The sequence below is a fragment of the Cryptomeria japonica genome, chromosome 3, assembly GCF_030272615.1.
Source record: "Cryptomeria japonica chromosome 3, Sugi_1.0, whole genome shotgun sequence".
Lineage (NCBI taxonomy): Eukaryota > Viridiplantae > Streptophyta > Pinopsida > Cupressales > Cupressaceae > Cryptomeria > Cryptomeria japonica.
This window is the reverse complement of record NC_081407.1, coordinates 20,570,133-20,590,926: the sequence shown is the minus strand read 5'-3', so window position 1 is coordinate 20,590,926 and position 20,794 is coordinate 20,570,133. Positions and strand designations below refer to the sequence as shown.

General features: G+C 34.7%; 2 protein-coding genes across 2 annotated transcripts in view; one reads left to right on the top strand and one right to left on the bottom strand.

Annotated features, from left to right (window-relative positions):
* Positions 1-11,647, bottom strand: part of LOC131068616 (E3 ubiquitin-protein ligase COP1) — a 188,527-nt gene extending 176,880 nt beyond the window's left edge. The window contains exon 1 of the mRNA XM_058003846.2: positions 11,065-11,647. Within this exon, the coding sequence (XP_057859829.1) occupies positions 11,065-11,409 (345 nt within the window). The 5' untranslated portion in view covers positions 11,410-11,647. The remainder of the gene's footprint in view (positions 1-11,064) is intronic.
* Positions 11,648-17,716: 6,069 nt separating this feature from the next.
* LOC131068584 (uncharacterized) lies at positions 17,717-18,064 on the top strand. Its single transcript, XM_058003814.1, has one exon. It carries the CDS (start codon positions 17,717-17,719, stop codon positions 18,062-18,064), a length of 348 nt encoding a protein of 115 aa, XP_057859797.1.
* The last annotated feature ends 2,730 nt before the right edge of the window (positions 18,065-20,794 follow it).

The window sequence follows — 20,794 nt, the reverse complement described above, 5'->3', positions numbered from 1 at the left end:
ATTATGAATTTTAATGATCCTAAAACATTTGATCAAGCTAAAAATCAACCACATTGGTAAAAAGCAATGAAGGAAGAATATGATACTTTAATTTCTAACCAAACTTGGGGATTTAGTTCCCTTGCCTCATGGTAAAAATCTTGTTTCTTGCAAGTGGCTTTATAAAACCAAATTGAATGCTAATAATCAAGTTAGTAAATTTAAAGCTAGATTAGTTGCTAAAGGTTTTTCTCAAATTGAAGGCTTAGATTATACTAAAACTTTTGCTCCTGTTGCTAAAATGCCTACAATTAAACTTGTGCTTGCTTTAACTTCTAGAATGAATTGGCCTATTTTCACCAAATGGATGTTAAAAGTGCTTTTCTTAATGGTGATTTACATGAGGAAATTTATATGTCTCAACCTCCTGGTTTTATTAAAGAAGGTAATGCACACTTAGTTTGTAAATTAAAGAAATCAATTTATGGATTAAAGCAATCTCCTAGGGAGTGGTATTCAAAGATTAATGTATTCTTTCTTTCTCAAAGCTTTATTAGAAATAAAAATGATCCTAACTTGTATATTAAACATAGTGAAGATGATATTATCATTATTATCTTGTATGTAGATGATCTAATTCTTACTTCAAGTTCCAATACTTTAATTTCTGATATTAAGTTTCAACTTAATCAAAAATTTCAAATGACTGATTTAGGTCTTTTACATTATTTCTTAGAAATGCAAATTTGGCAAACCTCTAAAGGAATTTTCTTATCTCAAAGTAAATATGCTCAAGATCTCATAGATAAGTTTAAAATGAATGATGCTCACCATGTTTCAATTCCTATTGAATTAGGCACTAAGTTAATGCTTGATATGCAAACTCCTCTTGTTGATCCTACTTTGTATCGACAATTAGTTGGAAGTTTGAATTATTTAACTCTTACTAGGCCAGATATTGCTTATAGTGTTGGTTTGGTTTCAAGATTCACGTCTAAACCTCAACAAACACACTTTAAAGTTGCTAAGAGAATTTTAAGATATATTAAAGGAACTATTAATATAGGTTTGTTTTATGATGTAAATTCTGATTTTACTTTAAAAGGTTTTACTGATTCCGATCTAGGTGGAGATCCCAATGATGGGAAATCTACTTGTGGTTATTGTTTTTTTGTTGGATCAGGAGCAATTTCTTGGAATAGTAAAAAGCAGCAATCTACCTCTCTTGGATCCACTGAAGCTGAGTACAAAGGATGCACTAATGCTTCCAAAGAAGTCTTGTGGCTTAGAAGACTACTTGAAGATTTGGGTCTACCTCAACACGAACCAACTCAATTGTATTGTGACAATCAAAGTGCCATTGCCTTGGCCAAAAATCTAGTTTTTCATGCAAGGACAAAACACATTTCTCTCCAACACCACTTTATTAGAGAACAAATTGAAGACAAGCAAGTTTCACTCCTCTATTGCAAGGGGGAAGACCAAGTTGCAGATATTATGACCAAGCCACTTTGTAAAGAAAAGTTCCAATTTCATTGTAAAAATCTTGGATTGCAACCCATTAAAGGGTTTGATGTAAACTCCCCAAGTAAAACTTAAGGGGGTGTGTTAGAATATTTAATCTTTACTTGGCTTAGGTTTATTTGTATTTAGTTTAAGATATTCCTTTGGAATTCCTACATGTAATTTGTCCTCTAGTACATGTGTGAGGACAAGTCATTTCTTTTATTTTCCTTTATTAAGGAATATTAGATTTCCTCCATAAGAGGATGTGGACACATGTCACACACATTTTATGAATGGTGGCATTCATAGATTTGGGAGTTACTCTGTAACTCCTCTCCTCATCTCTATTTAAGAGATGTCTCCTCTCTCATTTCTTCTTAATGACAATATTGTAAAGAGCTTCTTGCTCTCTCTCTCTCTCTCATTTTAGGCATTGCCTCATTCATAATATCACAAGGGGTTTTTCTTTGTTTTTCCCCTTTCAAAAGTTCTTGTGCCTCCTTCACATTTGGGTGATTGCTCCAAGGTTTTTTGCATTTCTCTTGGTAACATTTACTTCATCAATAAACTTACTTGGATTTCATTTTTCTTTCCTTGCTCCTTTCAGGAATCAAATCTCTTCTTTTAAGTTAATCTCAAGAGAGATCATTCAATATTACTCCACTTTGTTTACTAAGGATACCCCTTTGGCAAGGGAGGAAGAGGATCTTGTTTTGGAATATGCATTCCCTCATTGGTTTCTACAGAAATGAATGATTCTTTGAACAAACCCATAACCTTTGATGAATTAGCAGAGACTGTCTTCCAAATGAAGAAAGGGAAAGCTCTTGGACTCTATGGTTTTCCTATTGAGTTTTATCAGGAATTTTGGTACATTGTCAAACTAGATCTTCTGGAGGTGATTTTGGAATCTCAAAGGAATAAACAAATGCTAATAGCCATGAATGCTACATTGCTTGCTCTTATTCCAAAAAGAGAAAGAGCTAATTCTTCGGGCCTATTTAGACCAATAGCCCTATGCAATGTGGTCTACAAAATTATTACTAAGTTGATTGTTGAGAGACTAAAGTAGTGGCTTAGTTCTTTAATTTCAAAGGAGCAAGGGGGCTTTGTTGCAGGTAGACAAATCTTGGACTCTGAGCTCTTTGGAGCTTCTCAGGGTCTTCGCCAAGGGGATCCTCTTTCACCTTGTCTATTTATTTTAATGGTTGAAGGTTTGGGGAGATTTTGTAAGTCTCATGTGAGGCAAGGGCTTATTCATGGTTGGAATTGGGATGACAGAATGCCTCCTCACTCTCACTTACAATTTGTGGATAATATTGCTCTAATGGGATTAGCAAGAATTAATGAGGCAGTAAATCTCAGAAGGTTGTTGGATATTTACTTGCAGCCTCTGGGCAAAGGATTCATCAGGACAAGTCCTCCATATTCTTCTTTAATACTCCTAAGCCTATACAAATCAAGATTGCTTGGATTCTTAGATTCCAAATTGGTACTCTACCTTTGGTGTATCTTGGCATCCTTATTGCTAAAGGTTCTTTGTCTACCAGGTTTTGGCAAGATGTTTTAGACAAGTTCAGAAGGAAAGTTGCTCACTAGACCTGCAGGTGGCTTTCTACTGTTGAGCGGGTGACTCTTCTAAAGTCGATGATTCAGGCTCTCCTTCTTTACATGTGTTTTGTGTAGGTAGCTCATTCTAGCTTTATATAGGAGTTTGATGCCCTTTCTCAGCAATTCTTATGGTCCGATAACTTCCTTTCAAAGAAATAGAGTTTGGTTAAGTGGGTTTTGTTATGCCTAGCATATCTATTTCCCCATTACTCTCCTTGAGTCGAAATGTGGGCCCCTTTTTGTTTTTTTCTTTTTGGTCTTTTTTGGTTTTTATTTTTACCTCGGTACTCCGAAACCCCGGAGTCCCGAGGTCCTTTTTGTTTTTGACCTCGGTACCCCGGAGTCCCCGAGTCCCAAGGTCGTCTTTGCCTGCCTGCTTCGAAACTCCGGACCCCCGGAGTTCCGGGGTAGGGTGTTTTCTTTTGAGCTTAGAACCTCAGGACCCTGGAGTCTTGAGGTCGTGATTAAGGTTTTGTACGGACAGGTTTGTGATGAGCTATAAATAGGGTTGATGGACTTTTTAAAGTTCATTTGTGCCTTTAGAGCTCCTCTTTCCTAGCTCCAAGTTGCGAACTTCTGGACCTCCGAGCTTTCCTTGGCGTTTTCGGGTATTTCGATTCACTAGGTTGGTGAATTTTCTTGCCTTTCTTGTGGTTTCTAGTTTAGTTTTTCTTTTTTGTTTGTTTTTCTTTCCCTTTGTTTTCGCATGCCTTTGTTTTTCGTTGCGTGCCCTAGTTTTTGCGCCCAAAACCCTGGAGTTCTGAGTGGTTGGCCATTCCATGACCCCGAAACCTTGGATCCCCGGAGTTCCGGGTCTTCCCATTCCATGACCTCGAAACCCTGGATTCGCAGAGTTCCGGGTCTTTCCATTCCATGACCCCGGAACCCCGGATCCCCGGAATTCCGGGTCTTTTCATTCCATGACCCCGGAACCCTAGATCCCCAAAGTTCCAGGCCTTCCCATTCCATGACCCCAGATCCCCGGAGTTCCAGGCCTTTTCATTCCATGACCCCGGAACCCCAGAGTTTCAAGCCTTCTCCACTTGTGCCTAGCCCGGGAACCCAGGACCCCGAAGTCCTAAGTAAATCAAAGTTTATCCCTAATATTTAAGACTGAAGATTTGTGTTTTGCTTGCAAGTTCGAGTGGTTAGATGGACTCATCCTCTAGCAAAAGAGGCAAAGAAATTGATAGACTCCCAGCCACCATGAAGTATCATTATCAAGGACAAGTCTACGTTTCAAAGCTGGAAGATCAAGTCAGATGGGTCACGAATACTGAAATAGGCCACATAGAAATTGAAGATATCAACACTCAATTGGACAAACCTAGTCTGGAGGCCCTCCACAGGAGAATCAAGAGATCTGGCCTAGTTGAGGCTACTGTCTTCCCACAGTCATTACAGGCACCAAAGTTCATAATGGCCATTGCCCCATTCTATAACCCGGAAACTAGAAAGTGCACAGATGCACAAGGAAAGACAGTCATAGACTTGTCTCGAGATATGTTGGGGTTTGTCTTTGGAATCCCAACCAGGGAGGAGGTATTTCTATTAATTGAAAAAGAAGCTTTAAAAGCATGGAATGACAAAATATCAGCCAGTAAGAGGCACATGAATACAAACTGGCTAGAAGAAGAAAGAAAGACAAGTTTCAAGGCAACGGAGATCTTGAGGGCAGATTTCAAAGAGCCTCAAAGAGATTTAATCATTATGCTTAGCAGGGCCTTTGGCAAGCCGGATTGCAAGCAAATTCATTCGTGGATGTTCCAATTCATGACCACCATTTTAATAGGGAAACAATACTTTGACTGGCCGCAGATCCTCTCCGACAATATCTGCAAACAGATGAAAGAAGCTCGGCATACCCAAAAGTTCTTTTTCACTTCATATGTCATCTGGGTAGCTGCTAGGGCTGGAAAGTTTCCAAGGCTGCAGGTAGAAGGTCAATTGGGAGAGGAGGAAGGACAGAAGAAGATATGGGGGTATTATCCTCAACTCACTCTAGCCAATGCCAAGACTCACTTCAAGAGAGTTAATGATGCTTCCATTTTTCCGATAATAATCAAATTAACAGGAGATGCAGGATATCGGGTTAGCCCGGAGGCCATGGCTATCATCCGAGAGTGGGCATGTTGGTTTATCCAAAACCCACTCTCTACTTACATCAGGGTTAGCGGATTCACAAGTAACCCAATGCTCCTGCCCCGGTACTGTAATGATAGGATAATCTTGCTGGAGTATGTGAGGCAGCTTGTGGGCCTCCAGTCACTGTTGTCCTCAAAACATAAAACAGGTATCGATTTCTCGGTATCTATTGTATACTTTGCATGTTCTAAAATACAAGTGGCGAAGTTAGCAGAACAAGAGCTCCAAGATTTGAACTTGAAGGAGTATGACCATGCTAGGGAGTTCTATGATCTCTACGGGAAACTTAAACAAGCTATGCCGAAGGCATATGAGGGGCATAGGCCTAGCTTGGAGGACTTTTGGGCCAACCTACAAGATAGTTTTGAGGTTAGGAAGAAGAGCTATAACAGATTATCTGTGCCACAGATAAGAGATTTTGGGATTGAGACTAACCTTCCTAAACACCTAAGGGATGGTGGAGAGTTACTTGATCCAGTTTATAGGGAATCAGGGATAGATAAGAGGCCCCTCTCCCCAGTAAAATGGTCTGCAAGCGAAGATACAAATATGGAGAAGGTCTCCCAGGTGGTCATCAACAGGACTAAACAATGGTTAGGCTAGAGGGTAAGGCCCAGCGTCTCGAAGACAAAACAAAAGGAATCCACTTCAGGGGTACCTCAGTCAAGAGGCCAAAAGGAGTACGCTCGAAAGACAAGGTTAGCCTCAAGGCAAAATACGTCCACCAACCCAGGTGAAGAAGACAAGCCTCAAGAGAGCACTAAGGACTTATTGAAGAAACTCCAAGAGAAAATGAGGGAGTCTGAACTGTTGAAAAAGGTTGCAGACCTGGGAGTGACCAACGGATTAGGAGCAGTACCACTGGCCAAAGTTCTTCCACCAAGGACGGCTATAGGGAGCACTGAAGGAGAGGGTACCCAAGAACAAGAAGAGAATGTAGAAGCTACTAAGGAGATACCCGCTCAGCCACATTCAACAAATGCCACAAATGCTCCACGCACCACTGCTCCTACACCACTATTAGTCAATATATCCGCAGGACAGCCCGGAGTGCAAGGCTTCACATCTACCCATGAAGGAATGAAAGTTAGAAACATCGAGTCTAATTCCAATCAGGAAGAAGAGGATCTTGAGCAACAACGGCCGCTAGAAGGCAAACAAGAAGGAGATGAGGCAGAAGACATATTGAATGAGAGATTGATTCTAACTCCTCAAGATCAAGAGGACCTTCTTAAGGATATAGCAGCCGGGCAAAGGGAAACAGAACCAGGTGATGAAGAAATGGCATTCAACGAGGAGGTCAGTGGCAAACTAGGAGAGTTGCACAAACAACAAACTCTCCAAGCCAATTTAGCTCACCAAGTTATACCACCTCAAGATCCTGGGCAAACAGAAGCAGAGGAGCAGGCAGAGGTTCATGTCATAAATGCAGATATAGTGTCACATCAAGGTGATAAAGATGTAGATATACCACAATGGCTAGAGTTTACCTTCAGGAAGAAAAAGAGAAAAGCAGAATTCCCAAAGGTCACTCTACAACAAGTAATCACTGAGGAACCACCAAAGGATAAAAAGCTAAAAAACATCCATCATTTGTCGAAAACAGATTCCGGTGAGGTGATTGCAAATGTGGCAGTTCCACACGAAGTTGAAGGAAAGGTTTCTCCCGAGTATCAAATATCCCAGGTAAATTTGGGTAAGCAAACCAAGTGGGGAGAGCTAGATACTTTGGAGCTAGCCACAAGTGTTGTCAAAGGGCGTGTTGAAAAGGAGCACACCTCAAATATGGAGCTTAAGACGCAACTTGGGCAATATAAACAACTCCTGATCGAAATGAGTAAACCTCTAGACTCTTATAGAGCTGATGACCTACCTTCAACCTCATCACTACCAGAGGTATAAGTAAAGGCACTAGTAGAGGTGAACGAGTGGCTGCTGCCGCCAAATCTTGGACCCAGGTAAATGCGGCTAAGATTAGGTTGTTCTTGCAAAATACAGTAGAAATATACCGTAAGGCGGTATAGGCAGGTGGAGCTTTGACAACCTGCTCCACACAATGGGAGCAGAAGGCAAACACTTTCAATAAACAGTTCCGAGTTTTGAAAAGGATATTGCGGCTAGGAGAAGAGATGGTAGTAAAAGAAGACCTCTTAGGTGGCGACAGCTATAAAAACTTACAGTCCTATGTATACATTTTGGAGCTGAAGATTGAAATGTTTCAGCAATATATCAAGGATATGACTGAGATTCGGGACCCTCTCCTCGGGGAAATTTTGTCATACGAGAGTTTTATAACGAATATGCTGGGACCTTTTGGCCTCAGAATAACTGATACGGGAATAATGGACCAGCAGCAAGTTTTGAATTAGTGGGATGCATATGAGGCACAACACCTAGGACCCGCGGCCAAGTTTGATGTCACCCTTATGGACAAATACACATATCTGATTACTCAATGTTAGGAGGTGACGGACACAGTGAAGGAGTTAGAGGAACAAGAAACACATGCGGATGAGGTTTTGAAGAAGTATAAATTTAGAATTAAGCATGTAGCTAATCCTCCAGTCCAAGCAGTTGCATGTATAATTGAAAATTATAAAGCTTTTACCAAGAAATAAGGCAAAGCTTTAATTTTGTATTTTGAGCTGCAGCTCCTACTCGAGTTCCAATTTTGAGAGAAATTCTGCATGATTACGAAAACATGGCTCACCTAGCAGGGTCTTCGTAGTGCTCGTGCAATCCCCAGTTTGTAGTTGTTAAGTGGAGTGTCAAGGCAGAAACTTGCAAGTTAACTGCGACTCCTAGTTTCAGTTCTTAATTTAGGATAGGGTTATTTCCTAGATAATAGGCTAAAGAACTTCTATAAATTGAGAAGTTAGATTCATTTGTAAGGGTCCCAAATTGATGATTTGTGGCCTACTTAGAGATTTTTTTTTTAGAATATTTTGCAGATTGATTAAGAAGTTTGCGTCATTTTTGTTATACACTCAAGGAGATTAATATGAAAAGTAGCTTGTAGATTGCCTAATCTACGTTCATATTCTACCAAATTGTTCTGTGTAATCTGGTAACATCGTTTATTTTGGAGTTAGCAACGTGGTTTAATCTTTTTGTCTATCACTTTATGAATCATATTGCGCACGTCAGTGGTGTATGAGAATCATTGTGATAGGCCATATTGTTGATGATTTTATTTCCATAGACTTGTGAAATTGATGTTTTTGCAGGTTTTCTGAAGGTCCGTTGTTGAATGCCAATTTGGATAATATTTGATAATTGCTTGGATTGCAGGGAACTAATTGAGTAGTTCATTAAGTTGTCATTATATTGGTCTTTATCGTTATTTTCTTGTTTCCCTTTATGCTTCGCATTTTATTTCCCAGAGAATCTTAAACCATAAAAATACAAAAAGAGAGGAAGTGCAGTTATCTATGACCAGCGAGATTTAGTTCTAACCAGCAAGCCCCTTTACAGGTATAACCACATCAACCAGTGAGCTGCCCATCACCGTCGAGACCCGATTATAGAGACCTTGGAGTGGTGAGTTCTTCCGGACTCGTTACTTTTCAGGATAGGTGGTGAGTGTTTGCATAAACTACCTGACTGTTGGTGAGTGTGTCAAAACAGTCGTCAACAAATTCTATTTGTAGACCGAAGCAAGAAGGGAGCCTTGGTCTTCAACAAACTAGTCTTGATGGTCAGGCCTTAGCTACTAAACTTTATTGGAGGTGGTGTTGTCATCAGGACCTAGATTGGGCTAGGATCCTTCCTTCAAAGTATCTAAGTGGGGTGGAGAGCAATGATGTTCCCTGTTGCAGCCTGAAGAGTAAAAGCTCTATAATTTAGCGTAGTCTCAAAAGAGGTGCTAAATTAATCAAGCAAGGTTTGTTTTGGATTTGTAATAGAGGATCAAAGGCTTTATTTTGGTTTGATTTTTGGGATGGGAACCCTCCTTCATATCAATGCATCCGCATCTACGATCTTTATGTAACAAGTTTTTGGAGGTAGGTTGGAGTAAGGTTAGATTACAAAACTTCTTAGAGTCTAGGTCCAATTAAAGTGTTTAGATGGAAAGACCCTCATGAATGGCCTCCAGGGGCTTAGAGGAGGATCGGCAAGAGCTTGGAAATATTTTGGCAAGAAGAGCTTGCAACACCTTGGAGGAGATAGATATTCTTGCTTGGGGCCCCAATCCAAAGGGAAAATTCTTAGTTACTTCAAGGTTTTAGGAGCTAGATAGACAAACTCACGAGAGATTTGTCATTTGAGGTTTCTTGGTGGAAACAGGTGTGGAGCAAATTTTCTTGGCCAAATTCAATTTCTTCATGTCGTTGGTTGCTCGAAATAGGTGCCTCACCAAGGTTAATTTGAGGAAGAGAGGATTTCAAGGCCCTTTTGTGCACGTTCTATGCAACAACGGTGAGGAATGCTCTTCACACATTTTCTTCCTTTGTCCCTTCTCAAGGGAAATTTGGCATTGCAGGTGGAGAGTTTGGAGTAAAGCTTGTTTCCATGCTTCCTCTTTGGTTGAGTTTTGGGTCTTTTGGAGAATTCTCTAGATAAGACTCTTTTCTTCACATTGCCTAGAACATAGGCCCTTCTTTTATTCTTTGGCAAATTTGGTTGGAAAGGAACAAAAGGATTTTTCAGAACAAGAAAATGTTGATTCATCAATTATGGATACGGATTATTAGTGTTCTACAAAAAACCTTATCTGCAAAATGTGATCTGTTTGTCTACGTGGATCCAAGTGATTTGGCTATTGTTTAGAGAATGGGTTTGGCGGGATGCGGTATGAAGCCTCTCTCTTTTAGGCCGGGTCAACAACTCAAGCGCAACGTCCGGTAGGATGGCTGCTAGACACCCCCTCCTCGTGATGTTTTGAAGATAAAATATTGATGGTTCTTCTCGAGGTAATCTCGGTCATGCTCAGATTGGTGGAGTTGGTGGAAATAATTATAAGGTTGTCCTTTTCTTCTTTTCATTGTATAAAGGTCAGTATACTAGCAATTTTAGGGAAGCTCTTACTATACTATATGCTTAGGAGAGAAGTTGCGCCCTTGGATGGAAAAAGATCATTTGTGAATCTAATTCATAGATTTATTGATATGCTAAATAAGCAACGGGTGGAGGGAGTGAGCTAGCAATTGGCTTTGGTGGTGAATCAAATTGGGGGACTGTAGCTTTTGGATTTTGTTACCTTCTGCCACATTCCTCAGAAGTGGAATAAGGTCAATCAAATTGGAGGACTGTAGCTTTTGGATTTTGTTACCTTCTGCCACATTTGTCAGAAGTGGAATAAGGTAGCAAATTGTCTGGCGAAATGGATTCTGAGCAAATGGGGATGTGGAATGTGAGGGACTGAGCACATTTGTCCACATAGTACTCTTGGATATTTAGAAGAGCTAGTTATGAAGGATACGAGAGATTAATTAGGGGTTTCGAGTGATCCTTGATTGTTTGGTTGGTATTTTTTTGTCCGGCCAGGTTTTGACCCTGCTGGCTCTTGCTTCTATGTATTGAGTTCTGAAGATTAATAAATTTTCACCCCTTTCCAAAAAAAGTGAGAAAATTTATGTAATTATCAAAAAGCCTCCAGTACGTTATAGAACATTAACATAACACATAAAATTAATAATATTATTAAAAAAAACAGAAAATTTCCACCGAATTTTCTGGACGTCAGAAAGTGACGCTTAAATGCACATTGAAAAAGTATTTCTCCAGCAGACAAATCATATATTTGCTTTAATTTTTTACAAAATTTTCTAACTTAGATCTTAAATTTAGAACAACAATTAAGTAAAACGATAGAAAACTGACCTTATCAAGCAAAAAGTTGGGATAGAGCTGTTCGTTAGTCAAATACTGTCCACAGCAGGGGCAATTTTTCTTATCATTCAGATGCGTCATAATGCATGTATAGCAAAAACTATGTCCGCACGCTGTCAGAAAGGCATCCTTTATCATCTGCATACAAATAGGGCAAAAAAAATCCTTGTCTATATCCAAGTTTTTTACACCGGGGTGTCCCAAGTTCGATCTCTGCGAAAGCCACTCTGCATTACCGTTATCCTCAATATTCAGGTCACTTGACCGGGCCTCCTGTACCGTCAATGCCTCCGCCTTGACGGAACTAAGGAGGCGATCACCAACGGATCCTACCATTGTTTTCTTTCCTTCGGTCAATTAACAGAATATCAGAGACATGTAGACTGTTTTGTTTACTAGTAAAAAGGCAAGCCTCGGCTTGAGGCTGCTTCAACTCGTCTGGAATCATACAAGCTTCAACTAGGGTGAAGTTAATGTGCTGACGAGGTATGCGCAAAATGTGAGGCTATTAGTTTCCCACGATGACGTCGTGAATCGGACGGCATTTTTTAATTATTTTTCCTGTGTCGGGGATGATTTAATGTGAGATGATTTAATGTGAGATGTTGAGAAGCGTGTACAATGTGAGGCGGGGGTTTGAAAGGCGTGTAAAGCGCAATCGAGATCACATTCTTCTTCATTTTTTGCGACGTCATATCAAATCCGATGCATGCGGGTGAAATATGATCGAGATCCTTTCGTTGAACGAGTCGCGCTTTTAAAATTGGGACGTGACACGTGGATCATGCAAGAGTTATTTTTATTGATTAATAATAGTTAGGTTGGGGTTTTAGGGAGGGGTTTTCTAAAACTAGCGGTTGCACGTTTTATTTTCGTGCAAGGGGAAGCTGATAGGTGGTCAAGCATGCAAGAATAAGAGCATGGGGCAGCGATTTGGTATAACACAACAAAAAGTTTCTGAACTTTACGAAAACAAAATATACAATAACAATTAGCATTAACAAAACATTTTTTAAAAATGAACACAGATATCAATTGTCAATTGCAATTATTGTATATTTATTGACAAAATAACATTGATAAAAAAATGTCAAACAGTAAAAAGTTTGCACAACTGAGAGTTAGATTTGTTAGTCTTCAAAATTCATATGCTGTTGAAACTGGATGAACAGTGTGATCTGCAAAGAGATTTGTTAAATTGACATAATATTTGGAAAGAGTAATTAATCGTCAAGATCTAGTAGCATATGGGTGAACATTTAAGCAAAACATATCTAGAGAGTTATATTTTGGCATATATATAAGCAATCATAAATAAATATCATATTTCTAAATTGTATGCATATTAATCAACAGTGAGCACTCATAAACAAGATTTGGCCAACAAAAATGATGAATTGTGCTTCAACAGCAATGGTTTTTAATGAGATCTTCAAACTACAGTTCCAGCATCAGTGGGATTTTGTACGTATATATTTCATAAAGGTTGAGATTTAGTGACTTACTGTCACCAATATTTCTGCTATATCTCAAAATTGAATTCATTGTTGAGAAGATAGTAGTCAAATTTCAAGTATGTACATCTTCCTTGCTTAATATAGATTCAGATGATATGCATAGAAAATATCAGTGCACAATAGTTTTATAAGAACATGGTTTGCTCTTGGTGATGGTAATCACTTGATGAATTTATTGGAAAAAATTTCAAACAGTACAATTGTTATTGATTGCCGGTAGACTACAAAAATCTAAACGTAGTAACTTGTTTGTTTATAGCAAAGCATGTAATGTCTATTTGGCATGCATAAGCCAAGCAATGCTGAGAATTCCAAAGAATTACCCATTGTAAATGGATAGGTTTTGCAATCTATTTGTTTGAAAAAATGGTTTGGGTTATAAGCATCTCAATTTGTTTGAAAAATGGTGTAGGTTAGACCTTTTTTTAAGAAATCTTGGTTGTGGTTTGATTGTGAGAATGATGACTTTCAATGAGTGTGAGGCCAACACATTTTCTAGAACCCAAAAAATACAATTTGCTTGAATATTTTGGAAATTGTGATTCAGAATGCCAATGAATAGTTGGGTTTGGTAACATTGGAATCCTTTCGCCCAATTGTTGATCTGTTATCTTAATCTCAATGAATAGTTTCATCAACGTAAATTTCATTCCTTATCTACCAAATTGGGTGTCAACCAAAAAGCTTTGTTATGCTTCAGCCAATCACTCAATACAATGCTAAAGTCTGAAAATGTAAAAGGAGCCCATAGGGTGAAAACTTGTGAAGGAAACATAAGTTGTTGTTCAGGTTAGAAGAAATTAGTGACAAATGTGTGGAAAGGCAAGAAAGAAAATATTGTTTGAAATAGAAACAAACCAAAGAAATATAGCTACTCAGCAGGGAAAGATGATCTCCAATGTGGATGGGAGAAATACAGAAAGTCATGACAGAGGTAAAATAAAAACAGTGCTAGTAAAAAAATCAATGAAAGAGAGAAGCGTATTAGACAATCCCTAATTAATAAAGATTTGGTACACCCTTAAAATAAAGGGGTTTCCATCATTACATGTTATCTACAAGTGATCTTTAAGAGTACTATTGGTGATACTTGACAAATCCTAAACATACACAACAACATTTAGCGAAGCCTTAAAAAGCACAATTTTGCATGATGATAGAGATTGTAAGGTTGTGCAACTATAATATAATTATCAAGGGTCTTTGTGTCAGGAAATAATCAGAATTGGTTCTCAAATTGAAACACAAAATGTCCACACAAATTTTTCTACGAGATAGGGTTATATTTGTATCTTTGTTGCACAGTTCATGTGACAAGAATAGACTAAGCAACATGAATAATTCTATGTAAAAAAAAAATAAATTTTTCTTTCAAGGAATTTCTTGTATGCAATAACAAATAAAAATAAAAAACTAAATAACTAATTCAACATCACCAAAATTTACAAAATAAAATAAAAACAAATGCAAAAAAAAAACAGTATAATGAATTTGTTAAGATAAGTTAAATAACACTTGTAGGAGACATGGAGATGTTAACAAATTGGAAATTATTGATGTGGGTGTGGAAGATTTGGGTGAAACTTTAACGAGCAATTGCCTTTAAATGATTTCATACTTTTTACATTTGAGAAAGGCATGGGGATTTTATGCAGGATTAACGAACAAGTTAGATACTTGTATTCTTTGTTGTTGTGCATCTATTTTTTGATTGCAGGGTTTAGGTGAAAATAGAATTACCTAAACCCTGTCATATATTTTGATGTCATATATTTCGTTTATATTATTATTTTTTTTGTTTTTAATATATTTTATTTATATTATATTTAATATAAAATGAATAAACATAAATATTAAATATTGAGATATAATATATCTTTATATAATGTAATATAATATAAAATTGAATATTAACATGTCATATATTTTGATGTCATATATTTCGTTTATATTATTTATTTTTTTGTTTTTAATATATTTTACTTATATTATATTTAATATAAAATGAATAAACATAAATATTAAATATTGAGATATAATATATCTTTATATAATGTAATATAATATAAAATTGAATATTTAATATAACTTTTTATATATTTAATTTTATATTATATTATATAATTCATAAATAACTATATATTCTCCATTTAATTATGTATTATAATTTAAATTATATTTTTTCTATACTTTATACTATAATTAACTTTGTACACTTATAATTCAAAATTCAAAAGTGCATAAAGTTTATTATAATATAACCTTTATATACTTTAAAGTTTATTCACTTTTGAATTATAATAAACTTTGTTTCACCTTGAAATGAAAGCTTATTGATTTATTAAATTTATTCACTTTTAAATTATAATAAATTTTATTCACTTATAAGTGAAAATTTATAAGTGTATAAAATTTATTTATCTACTTCTGAATAAACTTTATAAGTGAAACTTTATTCACTTTTGAATTATAAGTAATAATTTTTCACTTTGGAATTATAATATTAAGTATATAAAAGCTATATTATAATAAACTTTATACACTTTTGAATTATAAGTGTATAAATTAAAAGTTCATAAAGTTTTATTATTACGGCGAGAGGCGTAACCTACAGTGGCAGTAGCACGGGGTGGAGTGGGATGGCGTGACCGTGTTAAAAAAAATTTGTTAACTTTTATAAATTGAAAGCCGACAAGTAATATTTAATAAATATTATATCTTTTTGAACCGACAACTAAATAATCACAACGTTTCAAACTAATATAAATACCGATGAATGTGTAGAATTAAAAACATATTACTATGAATAAATACAAAAAAAAATTATCACCAGTGAGTGCGAATAGTGCGAATACTTCAAATAAATTTACCAGCAACTGAGAATAGTGCAAATAGTGCGAATAAATTTACCCAGAATATAGTGCAAGGTGGTGCAAATAAATACTCTAAAAAAAAGTAAGTCATTTTCACTTTATTTTACCTATAATGTAAAATGGGTATTATATATACAATGGATAATGATATCTTTTATTATCTTTTTAGTAAAAGTAAATATTTTTTAATTCTATATTATTTATAGTAGTTTATATATTAAGTTGATATTAAATTAATTTATATAATTAAATAATATGATTAAGTTAATATTTCTCATATATTTTGTATATAATTAAGTTGATATGAACCTAAATTATATAATTAAGTTAATATTTTTTTTAGTTTTTAAATATATTTTATTTATATTATATTCTTTTTTATTTTTATATTTAATTATATTATTTTTATTTATTTTTTATTTTAATTAAATTGATATTAATTTGGTATGAACATATTTAAAATAGGTAGTATAAATTATTAATAAGGATATTTTTAAATATGTAATAATTTATAATTAAATTCGTAGGATGCCTCGTCGTCCAAGGACAAGTTTTGAAAATGAAGAGCAACGAAAAGAGCATCGAAGAGAATATGCTCGAAATTATATGAGACAACGACGTGAACAAATGGCTAATGCAGAAAGAGAGGAAGTAAGAATTCATTCAACTGAAGAGCAACAAAGAAAAAGAAAAGAGAGAATATGCTCGAAATTATATCAGTCAACGATGTGAACAAATGACTGATCTACAAAGACAAGAAGAAAGGAATCATCGAAACCAAAATGATAGACAAAGAAGTGCTAAACGTAGGGCAAAAATGATAGTGACAGAGATTGAAGAGGAAATGAGACAACATGCAGATAAAATGATGAAACATCGTGCACAAACATCTCAAGATGATGGATGTATATTAAGAAGAAGAATACAAAGAGCTATGCATTCTTATCAATTGAATGAGATGGAAAGACAACAAATACAAGTGCGTAATCGTGAAGCAGTTGAGGTTAGTTCCGAAGGGATGAATTCTTTGACAATTGATCGTGTGCTACAAACACCAAATGATAGAGTTCAAAATGTAATGAATGTTGATTTTCAAAATCATATGGAAAATAATAGTTCACAACAAGAATTAACAACTCCTCTAAGAAGACAAAGACAATTGCAAAGAACACAAAATAGAAGAGATCAAGGAGTAGTTAATAATGATGGAAATATTGAAATTGATTTGAAGACTTTACAAATGATATTTCGACATGGACTCAATCAACTTTCTACACCAAGTATGTGCTACATTTGTCAAAAGAGTTATCCTGCAATGAAGGTTGTGTGGGTACTTGAGGGCCCTATTTGCAATCGATGTCGACAAGAGAAAAATGAACATCGATTTTCAGCATCAAACAATATGGATCCTGGTCCACAACCATTAGAACTTGCAAATTTAACACAAATAGAAGAAATGTTGATAGCACGTGTCAACCCAATTCTTCAAGTAACACATGCAACTGGGGGTCAATACAAATATAAAGGACATACCATAAGTTTTCCACAAGAAGTGAGAGAAATAGCTAAAATTTTACCACATCAGATAAAAGATTTGCAAATCATCATTGTTCGAAAAAAAATCAGCGTGGAACAAATTGTATGGCTTTTCCTGAAAAATCAAACATGAGTTTTGGTGGAAGATCAATCATTTTGGTAGGAGATTTGGGACAACTACCTCCTGTTAGTGACAAACCACCTTATGATAGTAATGTGCGTGCAAAATTATTATGGCAAGAGTTTAAGACAGTTGTTACTTTGGATAAGGTGTTTAGACAAGATGGAGAAACTAAAGACCAACAAAGGTTTCGCCAATTACTCACAAATATTAGAGATGCACATCCAACTATAGATGATTGGAAATTATTGATTACAAGAATAGATGCTTCATTACATCCAACAATTAAGGAGGAGTTTGATAATAATATTCATCTATTTGCAACAAATGACAATGTGCATAACCATAATAGAAAAAAGTTATATGCATTAAGAAGACCAATAGCCTGAAGCATTGCAAGTAAAGAAGGTAGTACTAATCCAGCAGGAGGTCAAAATGATGAGTTAGATGTTGAATTATTAATTTCTAAGGATGAAAGGGTCATGTTAACATCTAATTTATGGATAGAAGCGGGTCTTGTGAATGGAGCTTTAAGATACATTTGAAATATCATATACAAACCTGGATGTGCCCCACCAAATCCACCAACATATGTTATGGTTGAATTTGAAAATTATTTTGGACTTCCTTTTGAAGATGCATCTCCTAATTTGATTCCTATTTCACCAATACAAAGGGGTCGTACACGTCAATTGCCACTACGATTGACTTGGGCACTAACAATCCATAAATCACAAGGATTGACTCTTTTAAAGGCAACAATTGACATAGGACCAAGAGAAAGAGCGGGATTAACATTTGTTGCTATATCACGTGTTAAGGCCTTGGATGGAATTAGAATCTCACCACCATTTTCATATGATCGTTATGAAAAAATGAAGACAGGAAAGCAACTTGCCAAAAGGAAAGCAGAGGAAGAAAGACTCAAATCTTTGGAAACATAATATTTTTATGTAATGTATACATTGTTGAATTGAACTCTTTTATTAAAATTGGGATTAAATTTGTGTTTTTAAAGATGAAATGTTGCATTCAATATGAATTCCTATTGTACACTCCATTGAATATGATAGGCATCATGATTTGTAAAGGATAAATATGCTTTATTTAAAACAAAAAGTGATAAATTAATACTTTACATGTCGCGTTGCAGATGCTACTAGCCTAGATATCTTAATACATCTATCTAAAATACGCAGAGAGATATCAGTCTCGAGGCGCCTAACTATTCTCAACAACAATTTAAAATAGGCGCCTCGAGACTGATATCTATCGGCATATTTTAGATAGATGTATTAAGATATCTAGGCTAGTTTATATCTATATTATTTATAAAGTTTATAAACATATCTAATAATAAATTTTATAAAGTTTTATAACTTTATATATAAATATGAAACTTTAAATTATAATATTTAAATTATATTATGATGTTAAACTTTAAAGTATATTAAAGTTTAATATAGTTTATTAAATTTTACATTTTAAATTAACATCATGTTTAATATTTTATATTTAATTCTATTTTTTAATATTAAAATAAATGACAATAAAATGATAACCAAAATGTTAATAATTTAAATTTAAAAATAATATTCAACATTTCAACATAAATATTAAATATAAAGATATATTGAAAAATAAAAAAATATAATATAAATATTATACATTTATATAAAAATATATTAAAAATTAAATAAAATTATTAAACTAATTTTTTTAAAATTTATTAAGTAAAATATAAATAAAATATATAAAATTTAAGATATATATATATATATATATATATATTGATAGGTAATTGGCCGAAGCCTGAATAGCTTTTGACTGGAGCTATGAACCAGTGGGGCCACAATAAGGGGCCCCATCCCCATTATATATCTTTGAATTATTATTATTATTATTATTATGTTTGATTAGATTGACCCCAAGACCTTCCTCATCCTATGGAAGGCCAAGAGTCACAACTTAGAATTCCACTTTAGATGTCCCTATTGGGAATTGAACTTGGGTCTCCACAATGCGAACCCAATGTTTTAACCAGTTAAGCTCAACCCCTTCGACTAAAATTTAAGATATATTAAAAAATAAAAAATTATAATATAAATAGAATACATTAAATAATAAAAATAAGTATAAATAAAATACAATTTAAAAATATATATTTTAAAAATAATATAGAAAAAATATATTAATTTTTTTTAAAAATACAATTAAAAATTTATTAAATGCGGTGAGAGAGAGAGAGAGGTAGGGTGTGGGCCCAAACCGAGCTGCATAAGCCCACTGACAGGAAGGATTTGATGGGTTTCCGTCGTATGCCAATGCAACGCAAGTTGCCCACCAAAGAAAATGGTGGCCAGAAAATATGACCAGTGGGAATTTACCGGGATATTGACACTTTTCCGGTAAACAAAACTCCATACAAAGAGCCTATCGGCTCAAATATATCTGGAGTTGCTGAGAATTTAAGGAAGTAGGTGGTTTCATAAATACAATATTGTGTCAAGTTTTTGTTTATGTCGAGAGGCATTTACAATGACATCAAAATATCTGTAAACAAAAATCTATTTTCGAAACAATTTAACATGCAAATGACATGTAAATGCATGAAATATGCCATGTTTTAGCTTTTGTGGAGGTGTTATTTTATTACTCCAACCACTTGTCTCGAGCTAGATTCACAACTTTTTGCATGGAGGACTTTAATGGATTTGTTTTCTGTGTTTAGTATTTTAGAAGAACATTTATTTTATTCTCTTCTACCACTAGATATCTCTTGGCATATTTTACATATGATTTTTAAATATAAGTATACTAGTATAGTTATAGTGATGTAAAGTAGTTGATTATTATGTCGAGTTATGTCTAGAGGCATCTACAATGATATCAAAATGTTCGTAAACAAAAATCTTAAATGCATGAAATATGTCATGTTTCAGTTTTTGGTGGACGTGTTGTTTTATTACTCCAAATAAAATTGAACTCTCGCCACTTGTCTCCAACTAGATTCACAACTTTTTGCATGGAGGAGTAATGGATTTGTATTCTTGGTGTTTAGTATTTTAAAATAACGTTTATTTTAGAGTGATTCTCTTCTATTATGAGATATCTTGACATATTTTACATATATTTTTTTAATATAAGTATGCTAGTTGTAGTTAGATTAGTGGAAACATAAATAATTTATGTACATTGTTAGTCATCTAATTAATTGCTCTTTTTTTATGTTCTATATTAGTCACATGGTTTATTAGGTTCATAAAATAAATGTGTGGGAGTAGTCACGCTAAAATTATAAAATATAACTATGTATTTCAATAAATGACTTGTTGATTCCATGTATGAAATGCCTTTGGCGTAAAAATATTATTTAAGTAAATTAAATATAATTAATAAAAGGTTGTTATTGATTAGAGTTATTGCACAGATCTAAAATATTTGTATCTATTTATTTTTATATAATAATAATGTATTGTATATTATGCAAATAATAGATACGTAAAAAATAACAAAGTATTAAAAAACAATCAAAACATTAAATATGATCAATTGTAAAAAAAAAATGATAATTGTTGCATAGATGTCTAAGATTTTTTTTTAAATTGTATATTTAATTGGATACATATGAGACAACATAATGTTACAGTCAACAATGTACTCTTATGATGATG